The sequence below is a fragment of the Muntiacus reevesi genome, chromosome 11 (assembly GCF_963930625.1).
Source record: "Muntiacus reevesi chromosome 11, mMunRee1.1, whole genome shotgun sequence".
Taxonomy (NCBI): domain Eukaryota; kingdom Metazoa; phylum Chordata; class Mammalia; order Artiodactyla; family Cervidae; genus Muntiacus; species Muntiacus reevesi.
The window spans coordinates 41788150-41810231 of record NC_089259.1 but is presented as its reverse complement, the minus strand read 5'-3'; the positions used below and the strand labels follow the sequence as shown (position 1 = coordinate 41810231).

At 35.3% G+C, this 22082-nt stretch overlaps 1 protein-coding gene across 2 annotated transcripts in view; it reads left to right on the top strand.

Annotated features, from left to right (window-relative positions):
* The first annotated feature begins 4869 nt into the window (after positions 1-4869).
* Positions 4870-22082, top strand: part of KLHL1 (kelch like family member 1) — a 460807-nt gene continuing 443594 nt past the window's right edge. For both annotated transcript variants that reach the window (XM_065902214.1, XM_065902213.1), the window contains exon 1: positions 4870-5372. In XM_065902214.1, the coding sequence (XP_065758286.1) occupies positions 4870-5372 (503 nt within the window). The remainder of the gene's footprint in view (positions 5373-22082) is intronic.

Here is a 22082-nt window from a genome sequence, read left to right as displayed (position 1 = left end):
AGCTTGGCAGATGTTCCTCCAGGTAGAAAGATGGAGGTATAGAAACCTGACATGAGAAAATCTTATAAAGATTTTCTTTTTTTATTATTTAGATTATTTATTTATTTTACTTTACAACATTGCATTGGTTTTGCTATACATTGACTTGAATCCGCCATGGGTGTAACATGTTTTCCCCATCCTGAACCCCTCTCCCAGCTCCCTTCCCATCCCATCCTTCTGGGTCATCAAGAGCCCATGTCCATATGAGACATGAGACAATAAAATATCATCCACAAAGTTCATTCTGGGTTGGCTTCTACTTTCAGGTCTCCTAAGCAGGAAAAGGTAATTGCAACCACGTTGAAGCTAATATTTAAATTTTGTGTTATTATTTTCTTGTTTATATTGACATCATAAACTCTATAAGTTCTAGGTCTGTATTGTATATACTATAATCCTATTATTTTATTTTGTCCTTAATGGTAAAAATTTCAGAGGACGCACAGGTTACCTCACAGTGATAATGAAAAATTTAAATATGACATGCAAAATAATGAAATTACTTTTTTCCATGTAAATCTTAACACTTTTGGAAATATAAAGTATTAGTGAAGCAGTTTTCTCTTTATCTATATTAATATACCTGTCTACATATTTATATATTTTTAGAAATATTTCCATAAAAGAAGTAAGGGTTTCTTTAATCATATCATATTGTTCTGAGTAGTGTGATTATAACCAGAGCACCTACTTCAAATGTCAAAATACTGAATATTTCACCTTGGACATTCTGCACACATTTTTGAGAATAAAAAGATAATTAAATGAAACCTAAGCCATCATTAATATGAATGCACTCTTTTAGTGTCATTTTGAATTCCTACACCCATGCAGTTAACTCAGAAATATATGTATGAGAACTTCTCAAGCATATACATTTATTGCCTGATTCAAATCAAAAAGGTCAAATAAACCAAAGAGGTAGAGTGGATTAAAATGGCCCCTAAGGATCAATTAACACCTACAAATGTTTAGTAAGCAGTCATTTAATTGCTACTTAACTAAACTATACATACACTGTAATGAAGATTAATAGACTTTGAACAGGTTATGTTTGTTTGCTTTAAGAAGTATAAGCCCTTGATACTATATATGAACCCACTAAATATTAGTGGTATATGGCATTGTCCTATTCATTTTCAGGAAGAAAATTATCTTTACAGAACTATTTTAATTTCCACTTCCACTCATTTTAAATATTTTCTAGTGATGTCCATAGATATATTTCATTAAAATAAAACAAATATGAATAAAAAACAAACTAAAATACAGGAATCTTTAAGGTCTGAACTTTCAAATTAGATAATAATTAACTTTTCAAATGCTTTTGTTGAGCATTATTATGTAGATGCAAATTACTAGACATTGCAGAAGTACTGTCTAAAAGATTCAGGAGGATCCAAATTCACTTGGAGCAAATATACATTTACTTGAATGTGTTTAGAAAATGATTGCTAAAAGAAAAAATTTTCCACCAAGAAAATGCTTGGATTCACATTCAATTTTGTGTTTTGGTTAAATGTTTGAACTGTAGGAACTTTCAGTTAGGTGTATTTAATATTCATATTGAATTTAATTATTATGTGAAGAGTTTTATACATGTGTATAGAAGTAAATGTTTGAGCATCTTCTGGATTTTTTGCTAAAGTTTTGTCAGGAAACTATGGCAATACTATGAACATTCATTTGAAAGACCCTGGTTAAAATGGCAGTTTAATTTAATTAAACAATAGGATTAGAAAAATTGACTTGCTATTCTTGTTTAAAGGAAAGTATAATGTGATTTTTGGAATTCTTCAAAAGTGTCTATTATCTATGTCCTCTTCCTTATAAACTTGGTTATCTTAAACCTTAATTTAGTGGACTCAAAAGTAGATTACAATTGATAATTATAAAGCAAAGATAGTTATAATTTATAACTGGTTAAGCAATCATTCTTTGTTAGCGCATACAGCCGGCTTCTAGGAACTTAATTCTTTCATATTTGCTACTTCCTGGCATTGAACCTAATGTGTTGTAAGTGCGAAATTAATTTTTGTTTTTTTAGTTTGAATACTGGATATTTCACAAGGCATATTTTTTCAAAGAGTTTTCTAATATATAAATGTAAGTCATGATATCTTAGTAAATTTATTTTTTCATTTCCTCCCTCCTTTTCTTTCCTTCTTTTTCTCTTTCTTTCTAACTTTCTTTCTCACTCATTTTCCTTTCTCTCCTCCTTCCTTCTCTTATTGCTTCATATTTTCCCTCATTCCTTCTTCTACTTCAATAATAAAATATAACACTAAAGCTAAATAAATATAATCAATATCTACTTAAGAATTTAATTAATATTTCTTTATACTAAAACTCAAACTACATTAATTTGGGTCATATAAATTTGAACAGAGAACTTTTAAGCTGCATAATCATCATATTGGTATTGCAAAGTAAAAGTGGAATACAAAATGGAATTTCAAAACAGCAATGTAAATGAGTACTGAATTACAGTTTTGAATGTCTTAGATATGAAGAAGGAAACTATAGAAAACCTTATTTATATTATTTTATATTATGTATTTTACATTATTTAAGTTTAAATTAAATCAAGTTGGAAAATCCATGATGCAATCAATTTCTTAAAATGTCAGTTAGTTATATGCACTTCATATTTCTGTTTTACCGTTGATGGAAAGTTTTCTCTGTCTTGCTTGTGATGTGTGATTTCATGCACTGCTTTCTTCCCAAAGGGAAATACTTGATTCGGTTCTTGGATAAAAATGATCTGTCACCATTGTTTGCTTTAAAGGGCTTTTTTCTTTTCTTTTCTTTTCTTTTTTTTAACTCTGAATACTGAAAGGAAAAAAAAAAAATCAAGGCACAGGGGATTGTAGTCCAGCTGTTGTGGAATAAATCAATATTTAAATGTGCAATAGTGATTTTTCTTCTTCGGAAAGTAGGGACTTTGTGTGCTTAATTTCTTGTTTTATTAATACATCCAACTTTGTCTAGGAAAGACTTCAAATTTAGCTTCAGTTTCTATTTAACTTTACTGCTCAACAATGGGGTAACAGAATAGTAATATAACTGTGCTTTAATCTTTGATTCCTGTATTCTGTTGGGGGTTGATGAAGCTATGACTTTCATAAATCTCTATGAATTTCATTTAATTAAACAACCATATTCCTTGTTGAGTTAGGGAAACTGCAACTTCTCTGATTTGTTTGATGTTGGCAAAAATGATTTCGGTTCTATTTTAAAGGCTCATTAAAGGAAAAGCTGAAAAATTTCTAAGTGGTCATAGCTATCAAGGGATCATAAATCTCCTCATTCTAAATATAAGGAAAAACACATCTTTTCTTCTTCAAACAAGAGATTTCTGCAGAATAATAGTCTTTGGGTATACTCATTTTTTCCCCCCTAACCTCTTCCATACATTTTATATCATGATTTTTGTATTAGACAGTTATGCCTTGAAATTATGTTTTATCATTTTATTCCACTTCTTGGTTTACACTGAGAACAGCTTTCATTCTCTGGCAACTCATTAAATGCACTGATTTTGCAAAACTCGTCCCCTGCGCTCAGATGCCCATTTTCAAATTTCTACCGTGTGCCTCCGGCCCCCAGGGTGAAGCACTGCCTGAGTGCGTTAATGGCAGAATCACAATGTAATTGTCAGAATGGTGGCATCGTCACACTTTGACGCCAGCATCCTGTTTCTTTCTTCTCACTACAGAGAAACTAAGGCTAAAGGTTAAAGGATGCGGTTTATTAAATAATTCAAGCCATTAACCTGCAACCTGCAAAGCGATGGCAGCCTATTAAGTTTACGCTGCCATGATTCACGTTTGGTGTTTACTAATGCTAAAGCATATTGCCTGTTGGCTTTACTTTTATTGCTACATAGTAATGTAGTGAGGAAGGAGAATAAAAAAAGGTGACAGGACCCACACAAGGGGACAATAAGAGCAGCAGACTCACTTGCATAAAGAAGATTGAAGCCTTCCCTCCCTCCCTCCATCTCTCGGTATAGGCCCCAGTGCACATCTGCGTCACTTACAGGGGAGGAGGAGGCGCCGAGGCAGAGAGAAAATTGTACTGTGAGGACCTTGACAGCTTCACGGCGCGGGCTTTTCCTTTTGCCCTCCTGTATTTGCTGGATATTTTTTCTCTCTCTCTCTTTTACAAACTGACTAGATAAAACCACCCCTTCTCGCCTTGCAGAAGGCATTTGCCTTTCTCAGAGACACCCGCAGCTCTCAGAGCATCTTCCTAGAGAGCAGGGACAGGGGCGCAGGTGCATCGAGAAGGCTGGGGGGGAGTGTGCTTCTTCCGCGACTTGGGGATCTTTCTCTCCGCAATCTCCAGGCACTGAACTCTAAGCTGCAAGGATAGGGGAGCCGACAGCTTCTCGACTGAGGCTCTGCCACCCGTGCATGCTAGGGAGGTGTATCCAGCTGCCTTCGCCTCCAGAGCTCGGAGCGCGCAGACCTCCCTCCCTCGCGCGTCTCCGGCACCAGGGCCGTCCCTCACCGCGGTCACCGCCGGGACCCCGCAAGGAGATCGGGGGTTCTCAGCCCTCTGCGTCCTGTTCCTGCTGTGCACCCGGCCGTTGAGTTCCCCACGCGCGGGTCCTGGGGTCCTGACCGCGGCTGAGCCGCGCGGCTCTGCTGTCCGCGCTCCGGTCGTCGCCTGGCAGGGCGCGCAGCCGCCGGGTCCCGTCTGTTCCCGGGGTGCAGAGGGCGCCTCCCGCCCCCTGCTCCAACCCGGGGCTCCGTTGGCCTGCCTCCCCAGTCCGTCTACTCCTGCGTCAGCTGAGGTCCCTTCGCCTTCCTTGCGTCAAGCATGTCAGGCTCTGGGCGAAAAGACTTCGATGTGAAGCACATCCTGCGACTCCGCTGGAAACTCTTCAGCCACCCGTCGCCGTCGGCCGGCGGCCCGGCCGCGGGCAGCTGCCTGCAACAGGACGGCAGCGGCAGCTTCGAGCACTGGGGACCCAGCCAGAGCCGCCTGCTCAAAAGCCAAGAGAAGGGCGGCGTGAGCACGTTCTGGAAGAAGCCTTCCTCTTCTGCCTCCTCTTCTTCGTCTGCCTCCCCGTCCTCTTCCGCCTCTGCCTTCAGCCCTCTGAACGGCACGCTCCTGCCAGTGGCTACGAGGCTGCAGCCAGGGGCGCCCGGGCAGGGCGTCCACCAGCCCGCCAGGACTCTCTTCTACGTGGAGTCCCTAGAGGAGGAGGAGGTGCCCGGAATGGACTTTCCTGGACCACACGACAAAGGGCTTGTCCCGCAGGAGTTCAAAGCGGAGCCCGCCAACTCGAGCCAAGCAACAGGTGAAGGGTGTGGACACAGGTACAGTAAGACCCCACGGGACAGCCAGGCAGCCCTCAATTTCCACTCGTTCCCGTCCCACCGTTGTGCTCCGGTAGTTACTAAGTCTAAAATGCTTCAGGTTGAGAATTTTGATTAAGAGATGCCAGCCTGGTTTTTATTACTCAAGTTGTAATCTCATTAAAAGTTCCCTCGTTAATTTCTATTGGCTCCTACAGATTGCTTTTCTTTTGGAGTTGCAATCACAAATTGAATATATATGCATTTTGCTAACTCTCCAGGTAGAGTGATTCTCATATTTCTGAGGTTATCGTATTTTTCTGTCGTCTTCTGTCATTAAATGATATATGTGAATCTCCCAGTTATCTAATGTGAGGAGAAACTTCACTATTCAAATGCATCTCATATACTGGCCTAGTAACTGGCTTGGCAGATTATCTAGGATCCTTGCGGTTTGAATTTATATTCCAGAAGTAATGAGGTGGACAGAAGGAGGCTCTGGACAACAACATTATCTTCTCTGTTTTTCCTCCATGAAAGACAGTGTTACTATGCTCTATCCCAACTTGCCTTTTTATCCTACTTCTTGATCACCTTTGCTTTGTTCAACGTCTTAGAATTAAACTCTTACTAATGCCCTTTGCATTAGTCTGTCCTGATTCATTGGCTCAGTATGGACTGTGTATTCTTAGTAAGCAAGTCAATGTCTATTTCTTGTTTATTTATAATATTACATCTTTGAGTACAGTTTTTCTACTATCAAGACATAGAAAAACTCTCTCATACATGACCTCATTCTAAGTTTGATGTTTTCAGAGAATTGACTCATTCTACACTATATCATTACTACTTTAGCATATAGTGAAGGGATGTGAAAAGGTTTGCATTTTAATTCATATATGAGAATACATTATGAAGAAGAAATACAGGACAGCCATAGGAAAATTATGATGAAACAGTTAATAAAATTTACCTTTCAGTAAATAAATTAAAAACAGAAGCAATGTTTTAAACTTCTGCTTTGTTGAATCAACATTTCATAAAGTTGCCATGAAAGAACACATAAAACAAAATACTATAGATATTCTTTATGCTGACAAATGTGAAGTTAAAGATACAAAAATCATCCTTAAAAATTTTCAATTATATGGATTATGTGGATTTGAATTTGAATTTTAAGAATGTTGAACATAACCTTATATGCAAAGATAATATAATGGAAGTTTATTATTTTACAAAAAGAGGTTTAATTTACTATTTTCAACTATGAGAAAGTTTTTTCTATCTATAGGAGACCTAAAATATAAATTTATGTATTACTCAGTTTAATTAAGATACTTTACAAAAATAGTCATAACTTTGGGTATCACTACTACTGTGAAGTTTGATTTATGTATTCACTGGTGACCTACAGTTACAGATTTTTTTAAAAAATCAAATATGTTGGGCTTTAGCCCCTTTAATTGAGCAATTTTAATTTTTTGCTTGTTTTTATTTTTGGGTAATAATTTATAAAGACCTAGTATTTCACCTTATATGTTTAAAAGAAAACCAGTTAGTTTAAATATATACCAATTACTGTTACATTGAAACTGGTACTTATGTGTCTCAGACAGTTCAAGAAAAAAAAATAGATTTTTTTCCAGTTTTGTAAAGTCTTCTCATCAGCTCAACACCTGACCTTCTGGGAATATTTATGTTTGATAGTTTTAAAAACCAATTTGCTTTTAAAAAATACATCTTAAGTATATAAGGCATATTTGGCATAAGTAATTTCAGAAGATTTTTATGTAAGTTGGGGAATTTGGAAATACTTATGGAATATTGGCTTAAGAAATTATATAAATTAAAGAAATAAAACCAATAACTAATAGTCTAGGTTAAAGATAAAACACCCACCAGATTTACTTCCAATCCCTCACTTTTGAATATACATCAGTGTTTTTACTCATTAAGAGTTGTATATGAAAACAATTTTGAAAACAAGTCAAATGCCACCCCAAATCACCTTTACTTTTGACATGAAGGCTTCTTATGAGAGTTTGCATGTGTAAAATATTGAAATTAAGGTCTCATTTTATTTTAAAATTCTTATGCTTAAATCCTTTAGTTAAATTTTAATATCTTGTTGGACAAATTAGTCAGCACTGATAGTATTCTTGTGGATTTTATATGTTCCTAAACATTCATAGACTACTGGTTCTGTGTTCATGATTGATTGACAACAAGCTACTAAACTTAGCAATTAGTTGTTATCAATATATATTATTAAAATATGTGGTAAGAATAATGTCCATCTCCCAGGAAGGAATACTTTTCCTTTATGTTAAATACAAAATGGAAAACAATATGTAAGATCATTCTGTAATATGGATTTACTTTGATTTCTATCATAACCCATTCAGGAAATCTACATGGGGCTCATAATGACCAATGGACACATAAACCATATAAACCTGCATGATCATTTTGATTATTTGAGTCATTACTATTCTATACTGTCACATTTGATATTTAGCATTTTGCTTCATCAATTCTGAGCACTATACTAAGCTAATCTACATGTGTAAAAAAAGAGTTGGCCCTTTTTCTCTTTCTTCATTTCTCTTTATTTATTTGGTCTCATACTAGTTAAGAACATTGTTTTATATAAGTGGCTCCATTTTATTTGTTGTTCAAACAGCAGCTGGAAGTTGCTCAGTAGAAAGCAGTTCATAATCTCAGAATTCTGGAAAGCTCAGTTATCATGAAGTTGAAACATAAAGGTAGCAAGAAGACATAATAAACTGATTTACTGCTGAAACCCAGTCTTTATCTTATCCCACTTTATCAGACATACATGAACAAATCTCAGTATTCTACCTTACACGTGACACCACTAAGTATCCTCTCTTCCATTAATAGGCTCTTACCCTGTGCTATTATTCATTTATTTTCTCTTTTTTTGCTGTCTGAACTAAGTTGTTGGAGAGTGTATCATATCCTAACCATTAGATCATTACATATTTTTGGTATGCCCAATTTTTTTTTACAAGATTCTATATGTAGTAAACTAAAAAAGCAAAGACTTATTCTTGCAGTTCATAGTAATGTAAATAGGAGAAAATACATCATGTTTAACTGCTTGCTTTTTTAGTTTTTTCAATTTTCACAAAGTGGAGGCGTCTATTTTCATGGCTTCAGTTGCATATGTACTCAGTTTAGTTGAACTCTGTGACCCCATGGACTGTAGCCCGCCAGGCTCTTTTGCCCACGGGATTTTCTAGGCAAGAATACTGGAGTGGGTTGCCATCCCTTCTCCAGGAGGTCTTCTTAACCCAGGAAATGAACCTGCATCTCTTGTCTCTCCTGCATTGGCAAGAGGATTCTTTGCCACTGAGCCACCAAACTGCATTTTAGTTGCATTTCAAAACTTAGACTCTGCCTCCCCACAATCAACCCTCTTCTTTTCCCACCCTGACCTCTGGTCTCACACATCTATTTGACCTCTCTGGTGGATATCACAGATACAATACGAATACAACGCATACAAAATTGAGCTCATAACCTACCTTCTCTCCTGCTGAGTTTCCTTCTCTATCTCAGAGAAGAGCATTTTATTCCATGCATTAGGTTGTGCAAGCCAGAAATCCAGGATTATAATTTGTCAAAATCCTCTTTCTCTTCATTTTCAATATTCCACCAAGTCCTGTCACTTTTCCTTCAAAACTGTCCTTTCCCCTGTATCTGTCCCACATCTCTCCATCTCCATCAACTGCACTTCATTTAAAAATACTGTTGTCTTTTATGTCAACTTGTGTAACTCCTATCTGCATGCTCTTCCTTCATTAACCTTGCCACCTGTAATCTTTCTCCATACTAGAGTCGGTGAAAATTTATAAAATGAAAATTTGCACTATTTTGCCAGATTCTGATTCTCCTTTCATTTTTCAAAGCATTTCCACCAGTCTGACCATGATCCATTCTGTGGACAGCGAGGCCATGAAAGAGCTGAACCTTGTCTGCCATCCAGGCCTTTCCCTCACCAGATCCCCATGCTCTTCCCCTGTCTTCTAGGGGCGATGTTCTTCTGTATTGCTTTTCTCTGCCTCTGGGCCTTACAGACTTGATTCCTTTCCTGATTACATAGTGATTCTCCTTCGCTCAACTCACCCTTTTCTGAATTCATTCCTATTCATTATTGAGATGTCTTAAATAAAATCCTTGTAGCTTTCTTGAAGAAGCATTCATTGATCTTCCAGCAAAAGTCATTTTTAAATAATTTAATTTATTTTATCCCCTTATTTTATGTTTTTAGAGTAACTGGTCTCAGTCTTGAGCTTCTTATTATAACTATATATTAATATATGTGCTACTTTTTTAAAATTTATCTAACTCTGTTTGCCTCATGGATAGCATGTTTCTGTTTGCTCATTATTTTATACCTATCATAGAGCATAGAGTTACTCAATAAATACTGTTGAATGAATACATATTACATATTTGTCATAAGCATAATGAGTGACATTGATTAGGAACTTGCTATTTGCCAGGTAGCATGCTGAATATTTATATTGTGGAATTTAATATTCAGAACAGCTCTTTGATTCTGATATAATTATGGATCCGTTTGTTAAATGATCACATAATCATTTTATGATTATGAGAAGACTGAGATATAGACAGGTGATTAATTTCTCCCAAATCACAGGACTGTAAGAAGTACAACTGGCTTTTTAATCCTGGCTCTCTGACTCCTGACACCATATTCTATGCCACTTTGCCAACTCTTCTCTCAGTCTGCTTAAACAAACAAACAGAACAGAAGAGAAGAGGCTCCAGCCAAGATTATGCTGGAAGAATTCTCTTATTTTTCTGGTGGAAATTATGCTTGTGTCTCAATGTTTAAATAAACTCTTTAAAATGATAGTGATGGACAACTCCTGAAAGGTCCCATCAGAGAGGATGAGCCCAAGTTCAAAAAACATCAAATTGCTTTCTGAAGTATTGTTCATTCAGTGCATTTTACTTTTGAGTTAAATCAAAGTATAAGAAAATAACCTAGACATAAAAAATTCATTTAATTTTGGAGTCCAAAGGGGAGCATTATAATAGAAAATCTCCTTCTGAAGTACAGAACAACTGATACAGAGATGTGTCACATATGCCATTAGAATCTCATAGAAGTTTGCAGAATTTATTTAGAATGGAAAGAAATCAGCCTTGTTTCAGTCAAAAGGAAAGAAAAATGACACAAAGTGCTATTTCTTCAGGAATGTAACTCTCAAACCATTCTTATATGGAACACTAAAATAAATAACATTCATATTTTCTCCATGACCTAAATTTTGTAGTGAAAAGGTGTATGGAGTGATCTTATTCAATTTTATATCTTCCTTGTTAATTTATTTGAGGCTTGGATGTTATACAGCCTATTAGAATTTAAGTCAGAAGTAGCAAAAAACAATAGTTTGTCTGGGGGAAGTTTTTTTTTTTTTCCTTTACTTATTTTGGGATGCATTTATCAATATATTGTATTGTTTGCAAAGAAGTCTACAGTTTCCAGATGCCATCTCCTCTGAGTATGTTTGCTTCAGGCAAACTAAGAAGATCATAAAGGAAAAAGTAATACGATCACTAGGTTGGTTTTCAAGTACTCAAAACTCCAGAGCTATCTAAGAGAAAGATGTGAATACAAATGCAAGATGAAATAACTAGAACTCTTAATTATAACAAACCATAAAACCTCTACACTAGTTGAAGAAACATATTCTGGCTTTCTTTGAAATTTCTAATGAATACTTTGTAAACTATATCATTAACCACTTCAAGGCATCAGTTTAAATGTTTAAAAAATAAGGAAAATCTCCCTATTCAATACTTGGTTAGTAAAGAATATAATATTGATTAGTTATTTTAATTTGTTGATTTCTTTTGTAAGTATCGAAAGATAATTTGTATATCTGATATACTTCTAACATGTATATGTTAAAACAAATTTAATTGCTTTTGACTAAGAGCTCTTACAGAATTTACAGAAACTTTAGGTCTGTAAGATATTTTAGAGTTATATAAAGTTTAAGAACATGAAAATGTACTACATGTTAAATGAAATCTCACAGTAATGAGACTATTGATTTTATTTTAACATCCAAAATAACTGTAGGTATTTTTGTAGCTATAAAAACAAATTCTCTGGAAAGTACATATTAGTTTAGACCAGATAAACTTAATTTATTGTTCTGCATTTAAGATAAGATTATTCAAAACTGTGAGGAAAGCATGATATAGAAATAGATAATCTGAGCAGAATCAAATATTTGAAAGTATTTTAAATCAAATATAGGTAAAAATTCTGTCCGCTATATAAATAGGTTTGGTGCCACTACCTTAGCTCACTTTCTGGCCAAGATTTGGAAACAGATTGGTATAAGAACTTATGAAAGCTGTACACAATTTAGCTTGACTGATAGAATGTGTGGTATGATTTTAAAATCCTGCAAAAAATCTGTTTTGAATGGTAAGCCAAGGCAGGTCATTTTGACTGAAGATCATGTCACAGAAATAGTACTTGAAAATGATCTGACAGTTTTTGATAAAGGTAAAGAGTGGAATCAGTTGATTTAATTCTAAATTCAGATTCCCCCATCCCTTAGGCAGCCTTAATCCAACTTTTATAATTTCTCATAGGAAATCTTTCAGTTTAATTTCATCTCATACTTGTTTGTAACACTGTCCCAATAGATCATTTGGACTCCTTTATTCTTAATGATGTTGATAGGTGCTTAGTCATGTAAAAAAGTATTTTCATCTTGGCTGAAATGTGATGGGCTAGCTTTAAAAATTAAAACATAAAATTGGGGGGTTTTATACTACAAATCTTTTTATATCTACAATAATGCATATGGTTTGGTTTGATTTGCTTTCTTTAATAGATTCTAATTACATTAAAATGTCTGAGATGTCTCTTTAGGCTAATAGTCACAAGTACCAGAGCTTCAGATAGACAGAAAAATACTCTTGGAAAGAAAAACTGTCTTGAATTTATATGTTCGAATTTATGGATATAAAAATATCCTGACTTTCTAATCCTAAGATTCAACTTTGAACTCTACAATGTTGAAAATAAGTTGGAGTAGTTTATCATTCATAGTAAAATTTGAATATAATGTCTACTTTTTCAGTTACCTTACCTTTGATGTAATAATATGTAATTTCAGTAGAGAGGTTTACACACATTAGTGCCTAGATATTTGGTCTTTGGTGATCTACTGATGATATTTAAACATTTAATTGTGCAATTTTTTTCTCAAAAGGTGTGGCATTTTGCATTTTAATTTCTTTATGTCTGTGATTTATAGCAGTTTTGGTCAGTGGTTAGCTTGGTTAGTGGTTAGTTATAGTGGTTTTGGTTAGTAAATTCTTATTAGCCATAGGAATATGCCCTTATTAATCTGCCTAAGAATAAGAAAATTTTGAAAAGCAGTCAGTGTTAAAATAATCCTAGATCAAATAATCAAATCATTTTCTTTAAGTCAGGATAAAAGAAGAACTGAGATTTCTGCTTCTGGCTGAGTTAGAATAAAAGGCACTAGGCTTATGCATGCACCTAAAATAACAACAAAGAAGGAAAGAAGTAAAGAATAAAAAAAAAAAAAAAAGAATGAAAGGAAGAAAGGAAAGAAGGAAATAAGAAAGAAAATAAAGAAAAAGAAAAAATAAAAAAATAAGAAAGAAGACAATATATGAAACAAAATTTTCAAGTCGCTGGACATTAGATACTGAAGGAGAGTAATTTCTGAGAGATGAAAAACAAATGGAATGAACACTAATTGTCCAAGCTCACTGCCTTCAGAGATTCCAGGCACTGATTACAGGGAAGGACAAAGTAAGAAGAGTGTGCAAACCACCCTGATTGAAGAGATGGAACTAAGTGGTCAGGAAGAGCAAAGTAGTGAGACCTCAAATGACGTGTCATAAAAGAAAGCTGCAATAGGTAGAAAGCTCCGGAAGTCTGTGGAGGTGCCACTTAAGTATTTAGTAGGTCAGTAATCTGTAGACTAATGATAGTACACGTGTTTAAGGAAACCACCCAAGTTCTGGGAAAGAGCCATGCCAGAATTACAGGGATGGTTGTTGTTGTTCAGTTGCCAAATTGTGTCTGACTCCTTGCAACCCCATGGACTGCAACGACAGGCTTCCCTGTTCCTCACCATCTCCCGGAGTTTGCCCAAATTTATGTCCATTGAATCAGTGATGTCATCTAATCATCTGATCCTCTGTTGTCCCCTTCTCCTTCTGCCTTCAGTCTATCCCGGCATCAGGGTCTTTTCCAATGAGTTGGTGCTTCGCATCAATTGGCCAAAGTATTGGAGCTTCAGCTTCAGCATCAGTCCTCCCAATGAGTATTCAGGATTGATTGCCTTTAAGGTTGACTGGTTCACTCTCCTTGCAGTTCTAGGGACTCTCAAGAGTCTTCTGCAACACTATAGTTCAAAAACATCAATTCTTTGGTGCTCTGCCTTCTTTATGGCCCAGTTCTCACATCTGTACATGGCTCCTAGAAGAACCATCAAATGAAGTGAAGTGAAAGTCGCTCAGTCCTGTCTGACTCTTTGCAACCGCATGGACTATACACTCTATGGAATTCTTCAGGCCAGAACACTAGAGTGGGTAGCTGTTCCTTTCTCCAAGGGATCTTCCCAACACAGGGATTGAACTCAGGTCTCCCACGTTGCAGGGGGATTCTTTACCAGCTAAGCCACCAGGGGACCCCAAGAATACTGGAGTGGGCAGCCTGTCCCTTCTCCAGCAGATCTTCCTGACCCAGGGATTGAATTAAGGTCTCCTGCATTGCAGGCTGATTCTTTACTGGCTGAGCTACCAGGGAAGCCCAAAAAGACCATAGCCTTGACTATATGTACCTTTGTTTGCAAAGTGATATCTCTGCCTTTTAATGCACTGTATATGTTTGTCATAGCTTTCCTGCCAAGAAGCAATCATCTTTTAATTACATGGCTGCAGTCACCATCTGCAGTGATTTTAGAGCCCAGCAGAGGATATCTGCCACTGCTTCCACCTTTTCCTCTTCTATTTGCCATGAAGTGATGGGACCAAAGGCTTTAACTGTGCGGATCACAACAATCTGTGGAAACTTCTTAAAGAAATAGGAATACCAGACCACCTCACCTGCCTCCTGAGAAATGTTTATGCAGGTCAAGAAGCAACAGTTAGAACTGGACATGGAACAACAGACTGGCTCCAAATCAGGAAAGGAGTACATCAAGGCTATATATTGTCACTCTACTTACTTAACTTATAAGCAGAGTATATCATCAGAAATGCTGGGCTGGAAGAAGCATAAGCTGAAATCAAGATTGCCAGGAGAAATGTCAATAACCTCAGATATGCAGATGACACCATACTTATGGCAGAAAGTGAAGAACTAAGGAGTCTCTCGATGAAAATGAAAGAGGAAAGGGAAAAAGTCACCTTAAAGCTTAACATTCAGAACACGAAGGTCATGGCATCTGGTCCCATCACTTCCTGGCAAATAGATGGGGAAACAGTGGAAACAGTGGCTGACTTTATTTTCTTGGGCTCCAAAATCACTGTAGATGGTGACTGTAGCTGTAAAATTAAAAGACAGTTGCTCCTTGCAAGAAAAGTTATGACAAACCTAAACAGCATATTAAAAACAAAGACATTGTTTTACCAACAAAGGTCCACCTAGTCAAAGCTATGGTTTTTCTAGTAGTCATGTATGGATGTAAGAGTTGGACTATAAAGAAAGCTGAGCGCCAAAGAACTGATGCTTTTGAACTGTGGTGTTAGAGAAGACTCTTGAGACTCCCTTGGACAACAAGGAGATCCAACCAGTCCATCCTAAAGGAAATCAGTCTTGACTATTCATTGGAAGGCCTGATACTGAAGCTGAAATTCAAATATTTTGGCCACCTGATGCAAAGAACTTACTCATTTGAAAAGACTCTGATGCTGGGAAAGATTGAAGGCGGGAGGAGAAGGGGACGGCAGAGGATGAGATAGTTGGGTGGCATCACCAACTCAGTGGAAATGAGTCTGAGTAAACTCTGGGTGTTGGTGAAAGACAGGGAGGCCTGGTGTGCTGTATGTAGTCCATGGGGTTACAAAGAGTCAAACAAGTCTGAGCGACTGAACTGAACTGATGAGACCATATGCCATGATCTTAGTTGTTTTTAATATTGAATTTTAAGTCAGTTTTTTCACTTTCCTCTTTCACCCTCATTGAGGCTCTTTGTTCCTCTTCACTTTCTGGCATTAGGGTAGTGTCATCTGCATATCTGAGGTTTTTGATATTTTTCTTCACAGAGTTGGTACCTGTTCTTAATAATTAGAATGGAAAACCTAATGATTCCTGGTACTAGATAAAGTATGTGGAAAGGTATCAACCACTTAGTAATAGGAAGTAATTAACCCTAGATTAAATACTTCCATGGTTCCATTTAACAAATCTTAACAGGAAACCCCCAAAGCATCAAAGTGCTTCCAAGTAATGTAACTGTGCTCCAGAACAGAGTTGAAGAATAATTCACATAGTCAGAAATGTTTAGTACCAAAGAAGGCAAATATTGCAATATCTGACATTGAGTTGAAGATAACCAGGCAACAAGAAGTGGAAACATATGAACCATAATGAGGAGACATATCAATCAACCAAAACTGACCCCAAACTCTAGAAAAGTCTTTAAAGCAGTTAAAACAATATTCCATATGTTCAAATAGTTAACTCAGCCATGGTAGATATGAAAAAATCCATATCAAACCTCTAGACCAAAAGACAACACAATGCCTGAGATGAAAAAAATATATTAAATGAATTAGTGACAGAGCAGAAAGCAGAAAAACATAATGAATTTGAAAACATAGCAATGAAACTATCCAAAATGAAACAAGGAAAGAAAGATTTGATAATTTTAAAAAGCTAAATAAATATATACTTATAATTCCCAAAGGAAAGAGAAAAATGAAGATATAAAATGAAAAATAATGGATCATTTTTTTTTTCCATTGAAAATAATGCAAGAGAAAGTGGAACATCATCTTTTGAGAGTATAGGAAAAAAAAAAAAACTACCCATCTGAAATTCTATATATACCCAAAATATTTTTCAAAATGAGAGTGATATGGTATTTTTTCAGACATATAACAGTTGCAAAAATTCATCAGAAGGAGACATGCTCTACAAATATTAAAATTCAATAAAGACAAGGAAAATGAAACCAGTTGGCACAAAGGAATGAAAAACCACCAGAAATGTTAACTGCATAGGTCTAAAGATAAAGATTATCCTTGATTATATAAATCTGGAACATTTGGAACATAAATAGTGGTTAAACGAACAAAAACCACAAAAATATGAGGCTTTTACCACATGTATAACCTATACTTATAACTAGTATAACATTAAGAGAAGAAATAAAAGTATAATATTGCAAGGTTCTTTATACTAAATATGAAGAGGTATATCATTTGAAAGCAATCTCAGAAGTATATTGTAAATCCTAAAACAACCACTAAAGTAACAAAACAAAATAGCTAGTCATCCAGCAAAGATAAAATGCTCTTTTAAGAATTATTTGATTAATCGAAAAAAATGAGAGTAAAGATAGGACAAATAGTAAATGCACAGCACAATTATAATCTGAAATCTTACTATATCAAGAATTGCCTCATACTAATAGCTATATACATCCATAATAAAAGGACAAATTATCATTCTATAAAAAGCCCTAGAAGAAATATAGTTTAAATTTATCCAAACATTGGATAAAAAGGAAAAGATAGAAACAATACATAGCATGCTAAGACTAATCAAAAGAAAGCTGAATGAATATATAAAAATATTAGACAAAGTATATCTCAGAAGAAAGAATATCAATCTGATAAAGAGAATCTGTTAAAAAATACCCTAGAGGCAACATCAAAATGTTGAAAGATTAAAATGTGTTTCCTCTAAGATCTGGCAAAGAATGAGAATGTCTTCTCTCACAACTTTTGCTCAACATTGTATTGGAGATGATAATCAATTCCATAAGGAAACAAAAAGAAATGAAAAGCACCTATATCAGAAAGGAAAAATAAATGTTTTCATTTGTGCAAAATAGATCATCATAGAGTAATACATAAACACTATGGTTTTGTTTGCAGATATGTTTGTTTAGTAGACAAAAATTATGGAACCTACAAAAAGATAAGGGTTTTCATGGTTTGGGATACAGAATCAGTTATAAAATCCAATTGCAAGTCTATATACCATAAAGGAATATCTAGAAATTGAAATTGCAAAAATAGTAACATCAGTAAAATTTTGAATACTTTAAATGCATACAACAAAAGATGAGAGAGCCATAAGCTCAAAACAATAAAACTAGGTGGATAGAAATTAAAGACCTAAAAATGGAAATATATATTATGTTCATGGTTCAGAAAACTTACTATTACTGAGATGTTGATTCTTCTCCAGTTGATTTATAGATAGTATACATCCTCCAAGAAAATCTCTGCTTGATTTTTTTGAACAAATTGACAGGTCTATTCTAAAGCCCATTGAAATATTCAAAGAAGCTACAGAAAGACCAAACCTGAATAGTATAGTATCAAGATCACAATATATAGGTTAGTGGGGAATAATTAAAATATTTTTATAACAACCATATTGAGCATGGCTTCCCTGGTGGCTCAGATAGTAAAAAATCTGTCTGAAATGCAGGAGATCCGGGTTTGATCCCTGGGTTGGGAAGATCCCCTGGAGAAGGGCATGATAACCCACTCCAGTATTCTGGCCTGGAGAATTCCATGGACAGAAGTGCCTGGCCGGCTACAGTCCATGGGGTCACAGGGTCAGATACAGCTAAGTGACTGACACACACAGTCATATAGAGTAATACTTCACACCATCAAAAGAATAAGCAACTGGTCATTAAACACTTATAATTGAATGAAAAAAATGTTATGATGAGCCAAAGAAACTCAACTGTATGGTATATTTCTTTTAATATTTATGTAATGTAGTCATATATACATTGATTATTCATAGTTTGAGTAATAATTTGATCCTAATTTGCCTTGAATCATATATTGTAGTCAAAGACTGACTGAATTTGAATACATGGTTCCAGGAATCATTTATTTATATTTGCCTTGCAGAACTTCATAATGAAATTATTCACATTAAGTTTTTTGCTTCCTTCTTCTTGGCAGTAGATGAGAAAGAAGAGAAGGCTGAATAGTTTTATAGCAGACATTTCTGCAAAGAAAGCTCAGAAATTCTTGCTGTGTGCCCACAAGGACTTTTATCTTGAGACACTGGGAACCATCTCCCTTTCTAATACTAGAGGAGCAACAGTACATTCTGAGCTTTCCCTTAAGGACACAGAAACGAAATGCTGTGCTGTCCTCATCTCTGATTTTTCTTGTATTTTACCAGATGGTTCGGAAGGATCACTAAACATATTTTCCCACAGAGGGAAAAAAAAAAAGTTGATTCTCCTCTCTATCTCTTGTCCTAACAGATATAAAATATTTACCTGCAATTATTCAATCCCAGGGATGGCGGAGCCTGGTGGGCTGCCGTCTATGGGGTCGCACAGAGTCGGACACACTGAAGCGACTTAGCAGCAGCAGCAGCAGCACTGTCCTTAATAATGGCCTGTGACTTTTAAATAGATTTCTTATTAGAAGAAAACGTTTTCAATTGTAAAACTAAATTTGTATTGTTAAAGAGTTTATCAAAGAATATAAAATTATTTCTTTTAAAAAATTGAGATGTAGTTGATTTACAATGTGTTAATTTCTTTTCTGCAACAAAGTAATTCAGTTATAAATATGTATATATACATTCTTTTTAATGTTCTTTTGCATTATCATTTATCATAACAGATAAGGATGTTGAATATAGTCCGACTATATTCAACATCCTTATCCATTATGATAGGACCTTATTGTTTATCTAGTCTATATAAAATAATTTGCATCTGCTAACTCCACACTCCCACTCAGTCCTACTCCTCCCTCTTGGCAACTCCAAGACTGTTTTTTGTGCTTGAATCTGTTTCTGTTTCATAGTAGTTCCATTTGTGTTATATTTTAGATTTTGCGTATAATTGATATATAGTATTTGTCTTTCTCTTTCTGACCTCACAGTATGATAATCTCTAGCTACATACATATCACTGCAAATGGCATTGTTTTATTTATATTTTTTAAGATGAGTAATATTGTATATGGGTGTCACATCTGAGACGTTTATGTTGTTTCCATGTCTTGGCTATTGTGAACAGTGCTGCAATGAACACAGGGCTTTATGTAACTTTTTGAATTGTAATTTTGACTGGATATATGCCCAGGAGTAGGATTGCTGGATGATACGGTAATTTTGTTTTTAATTTTATTTTCCATGCTGTTTTCCATAGTGGCTGCACCAGCTTACATTCACATTAACAGTATACAAGGGTTCCCTTTTCTCCATACCCCCTCCAGGATTAGTCACTTCAGTTGTGTCTGACTCTTTGTGACCCTATGGACTGTAGCCCATCAAGACCTTCTGTCCATGGGATTCTTCAGGCAAGAATACTGGAATGGGTTGCTATTTCCTTCTCCAGGGGATCTACTTGACTCAGGGATTAAACTTGCATCTCTTATGTCTACTGTATTGGCAGGATTGTTATTTACCACACTAGATTGTTCTAGTGCCACTTAGAAAGCCCTCACCCAAGTCTAGACCCAGAGACACCCTCTCCAGCATTTGCTATTTGGAGATGTTTTAATGGCCATTCTCACTGCCATGAGGTGGTAGATTATTGCAGTTTTTATTTGCATTACTCTAAAAATTAACAATCTTAAGTATTTTTTCATGTGCCTTTCAGCCTTTGTATTTACTTTTTTGAGAAATGCCTATTGAAATCTTCTGGATTAGATTAAAAACTTTGTATTTAACTTATGGTGACTGTGAAGCAATCAATTTAGTTGATGAGAATCAAACTTTAGAAAATTTTTTCTGTTGTAATATGTGATATGGACTAGAGAAAAATGGATGAAACTAAAAATGGAGGAACATTTAAAAGTTCTAAAATAACAATCTACTGAGAAACTATTACTAATAAAAAGGAACAGAAGAAAGAAAACACATGGGAAAAAATGCCTCAATTGTCCATTAATTTGAGATTTAATTGTAAAAGAGAGAGAGGGGTAAGAAGATTCCTACAATTCTGGGTGGGGAAATGAATGGATTTGTTCTTGTTCTACAAAGTGGACAGTACAGGAGGCTAGAAAGAAGAAAATATTTTTTGTTTGAACAATCTGAGTCCAATTAGCAGCTGACATGACTACTGTAATTTTTTTAGTCCATCTGGAAGAACTGTAGTGGGGTAATGGGGTAAAGGGATTATAAGAATTAAATTTTAGAATATGCTGGGACTTCAGATTTCACGTGAAAAATAGACCTGGATAGTAACAAGACGAAATATGTTGTTATGAGAATGAGTAAGGTGGGATAAAGATGTGGAATTCAAGGCACTGGAAGCAGGAGCTATATTGCTTGATGAATCATCTAAAGAAGATTAAATATGTCCAGAAATATAGTTGGATTTGAGTGATCTCAATGTCTTCAATGAAGAGAGGCATAAAAAATCAATATGAGGTATATCAATGGAAGCAACTCAGTTGAGTCCATATATAAATTTTGTTTGGTGAAACTCATCATAGATGTAGTTTAATTTATATGTGAATGTATACAATGGGCTTCCTGGTAGAGCTAGTGGTAAAGAATCTGCCTGCCAGTGCAGGAGACAGAAGAGACTTGGATTTGAGCCCTGGGTCAGGAAAATCCCCTGGAGTAGGAAATGACAACTCAATTCAGTATTCTTGCCTGGAAAATTCCGTGGGCAGAGGAACCTGGCTGGCTATAGTCCATGAGAATGCAAAGAGTTGGATATGACTGAGTGCACACACACACACACACACACACACACACACACACTCACATGTACACACAAATGTATATATAATTACATACAAATTTAGATGCAAAGCAGTTTAATTTACATATAAATTAGTTATATATAAATGTATATGACATATATAATATAAAATAAAATTTGTAAATGGGCAAATACTAAAATATGTTTCTTTTTAATTTATTAACTTGAGGGAATAAGCAACTTCCTCTGATAGTAAAGTGCTTCTGAAATAGCCATCACATTATTTCAATGGAAAGAAAAGCTATTGGAACCAAAGAGATAAGATCAAATGCTTGGGCCTCTGGGAATTTAAAACTACTTCAAAATAGATTTTCAGTACTCACACACATGCCTATAATTTTTTATGCTGAATTCAATGAATAAAATTTCTATTTCTGAGTTGAGTTTAGGCAAAGAAAATTATTCTTATATTCTTTAGGGAAAAAATTATGAGTAATTTTATATTTCACACAGCTTTATCCAATGTTCCACTGACCTGGAGAATTGCATTGGCCCAGGAATTAGCACAAAGAGAAGTGTACCAGAGTGAGCTGATGTAATATCACAAACCTATAAACATAAGAATGCCAAAGTAGGATAATTGCTTCTGAAAAATCAGTGATTGCCACAATCTCAGGAAGTTAGCCTTCTTATTAGTCCTTATTGAATACCATTGTCTTACAGTATGATGTTAAATATAACACTTCTTTTTAGTATTATATTTTATTTAAAAGTACAGATACATTTCATTTAG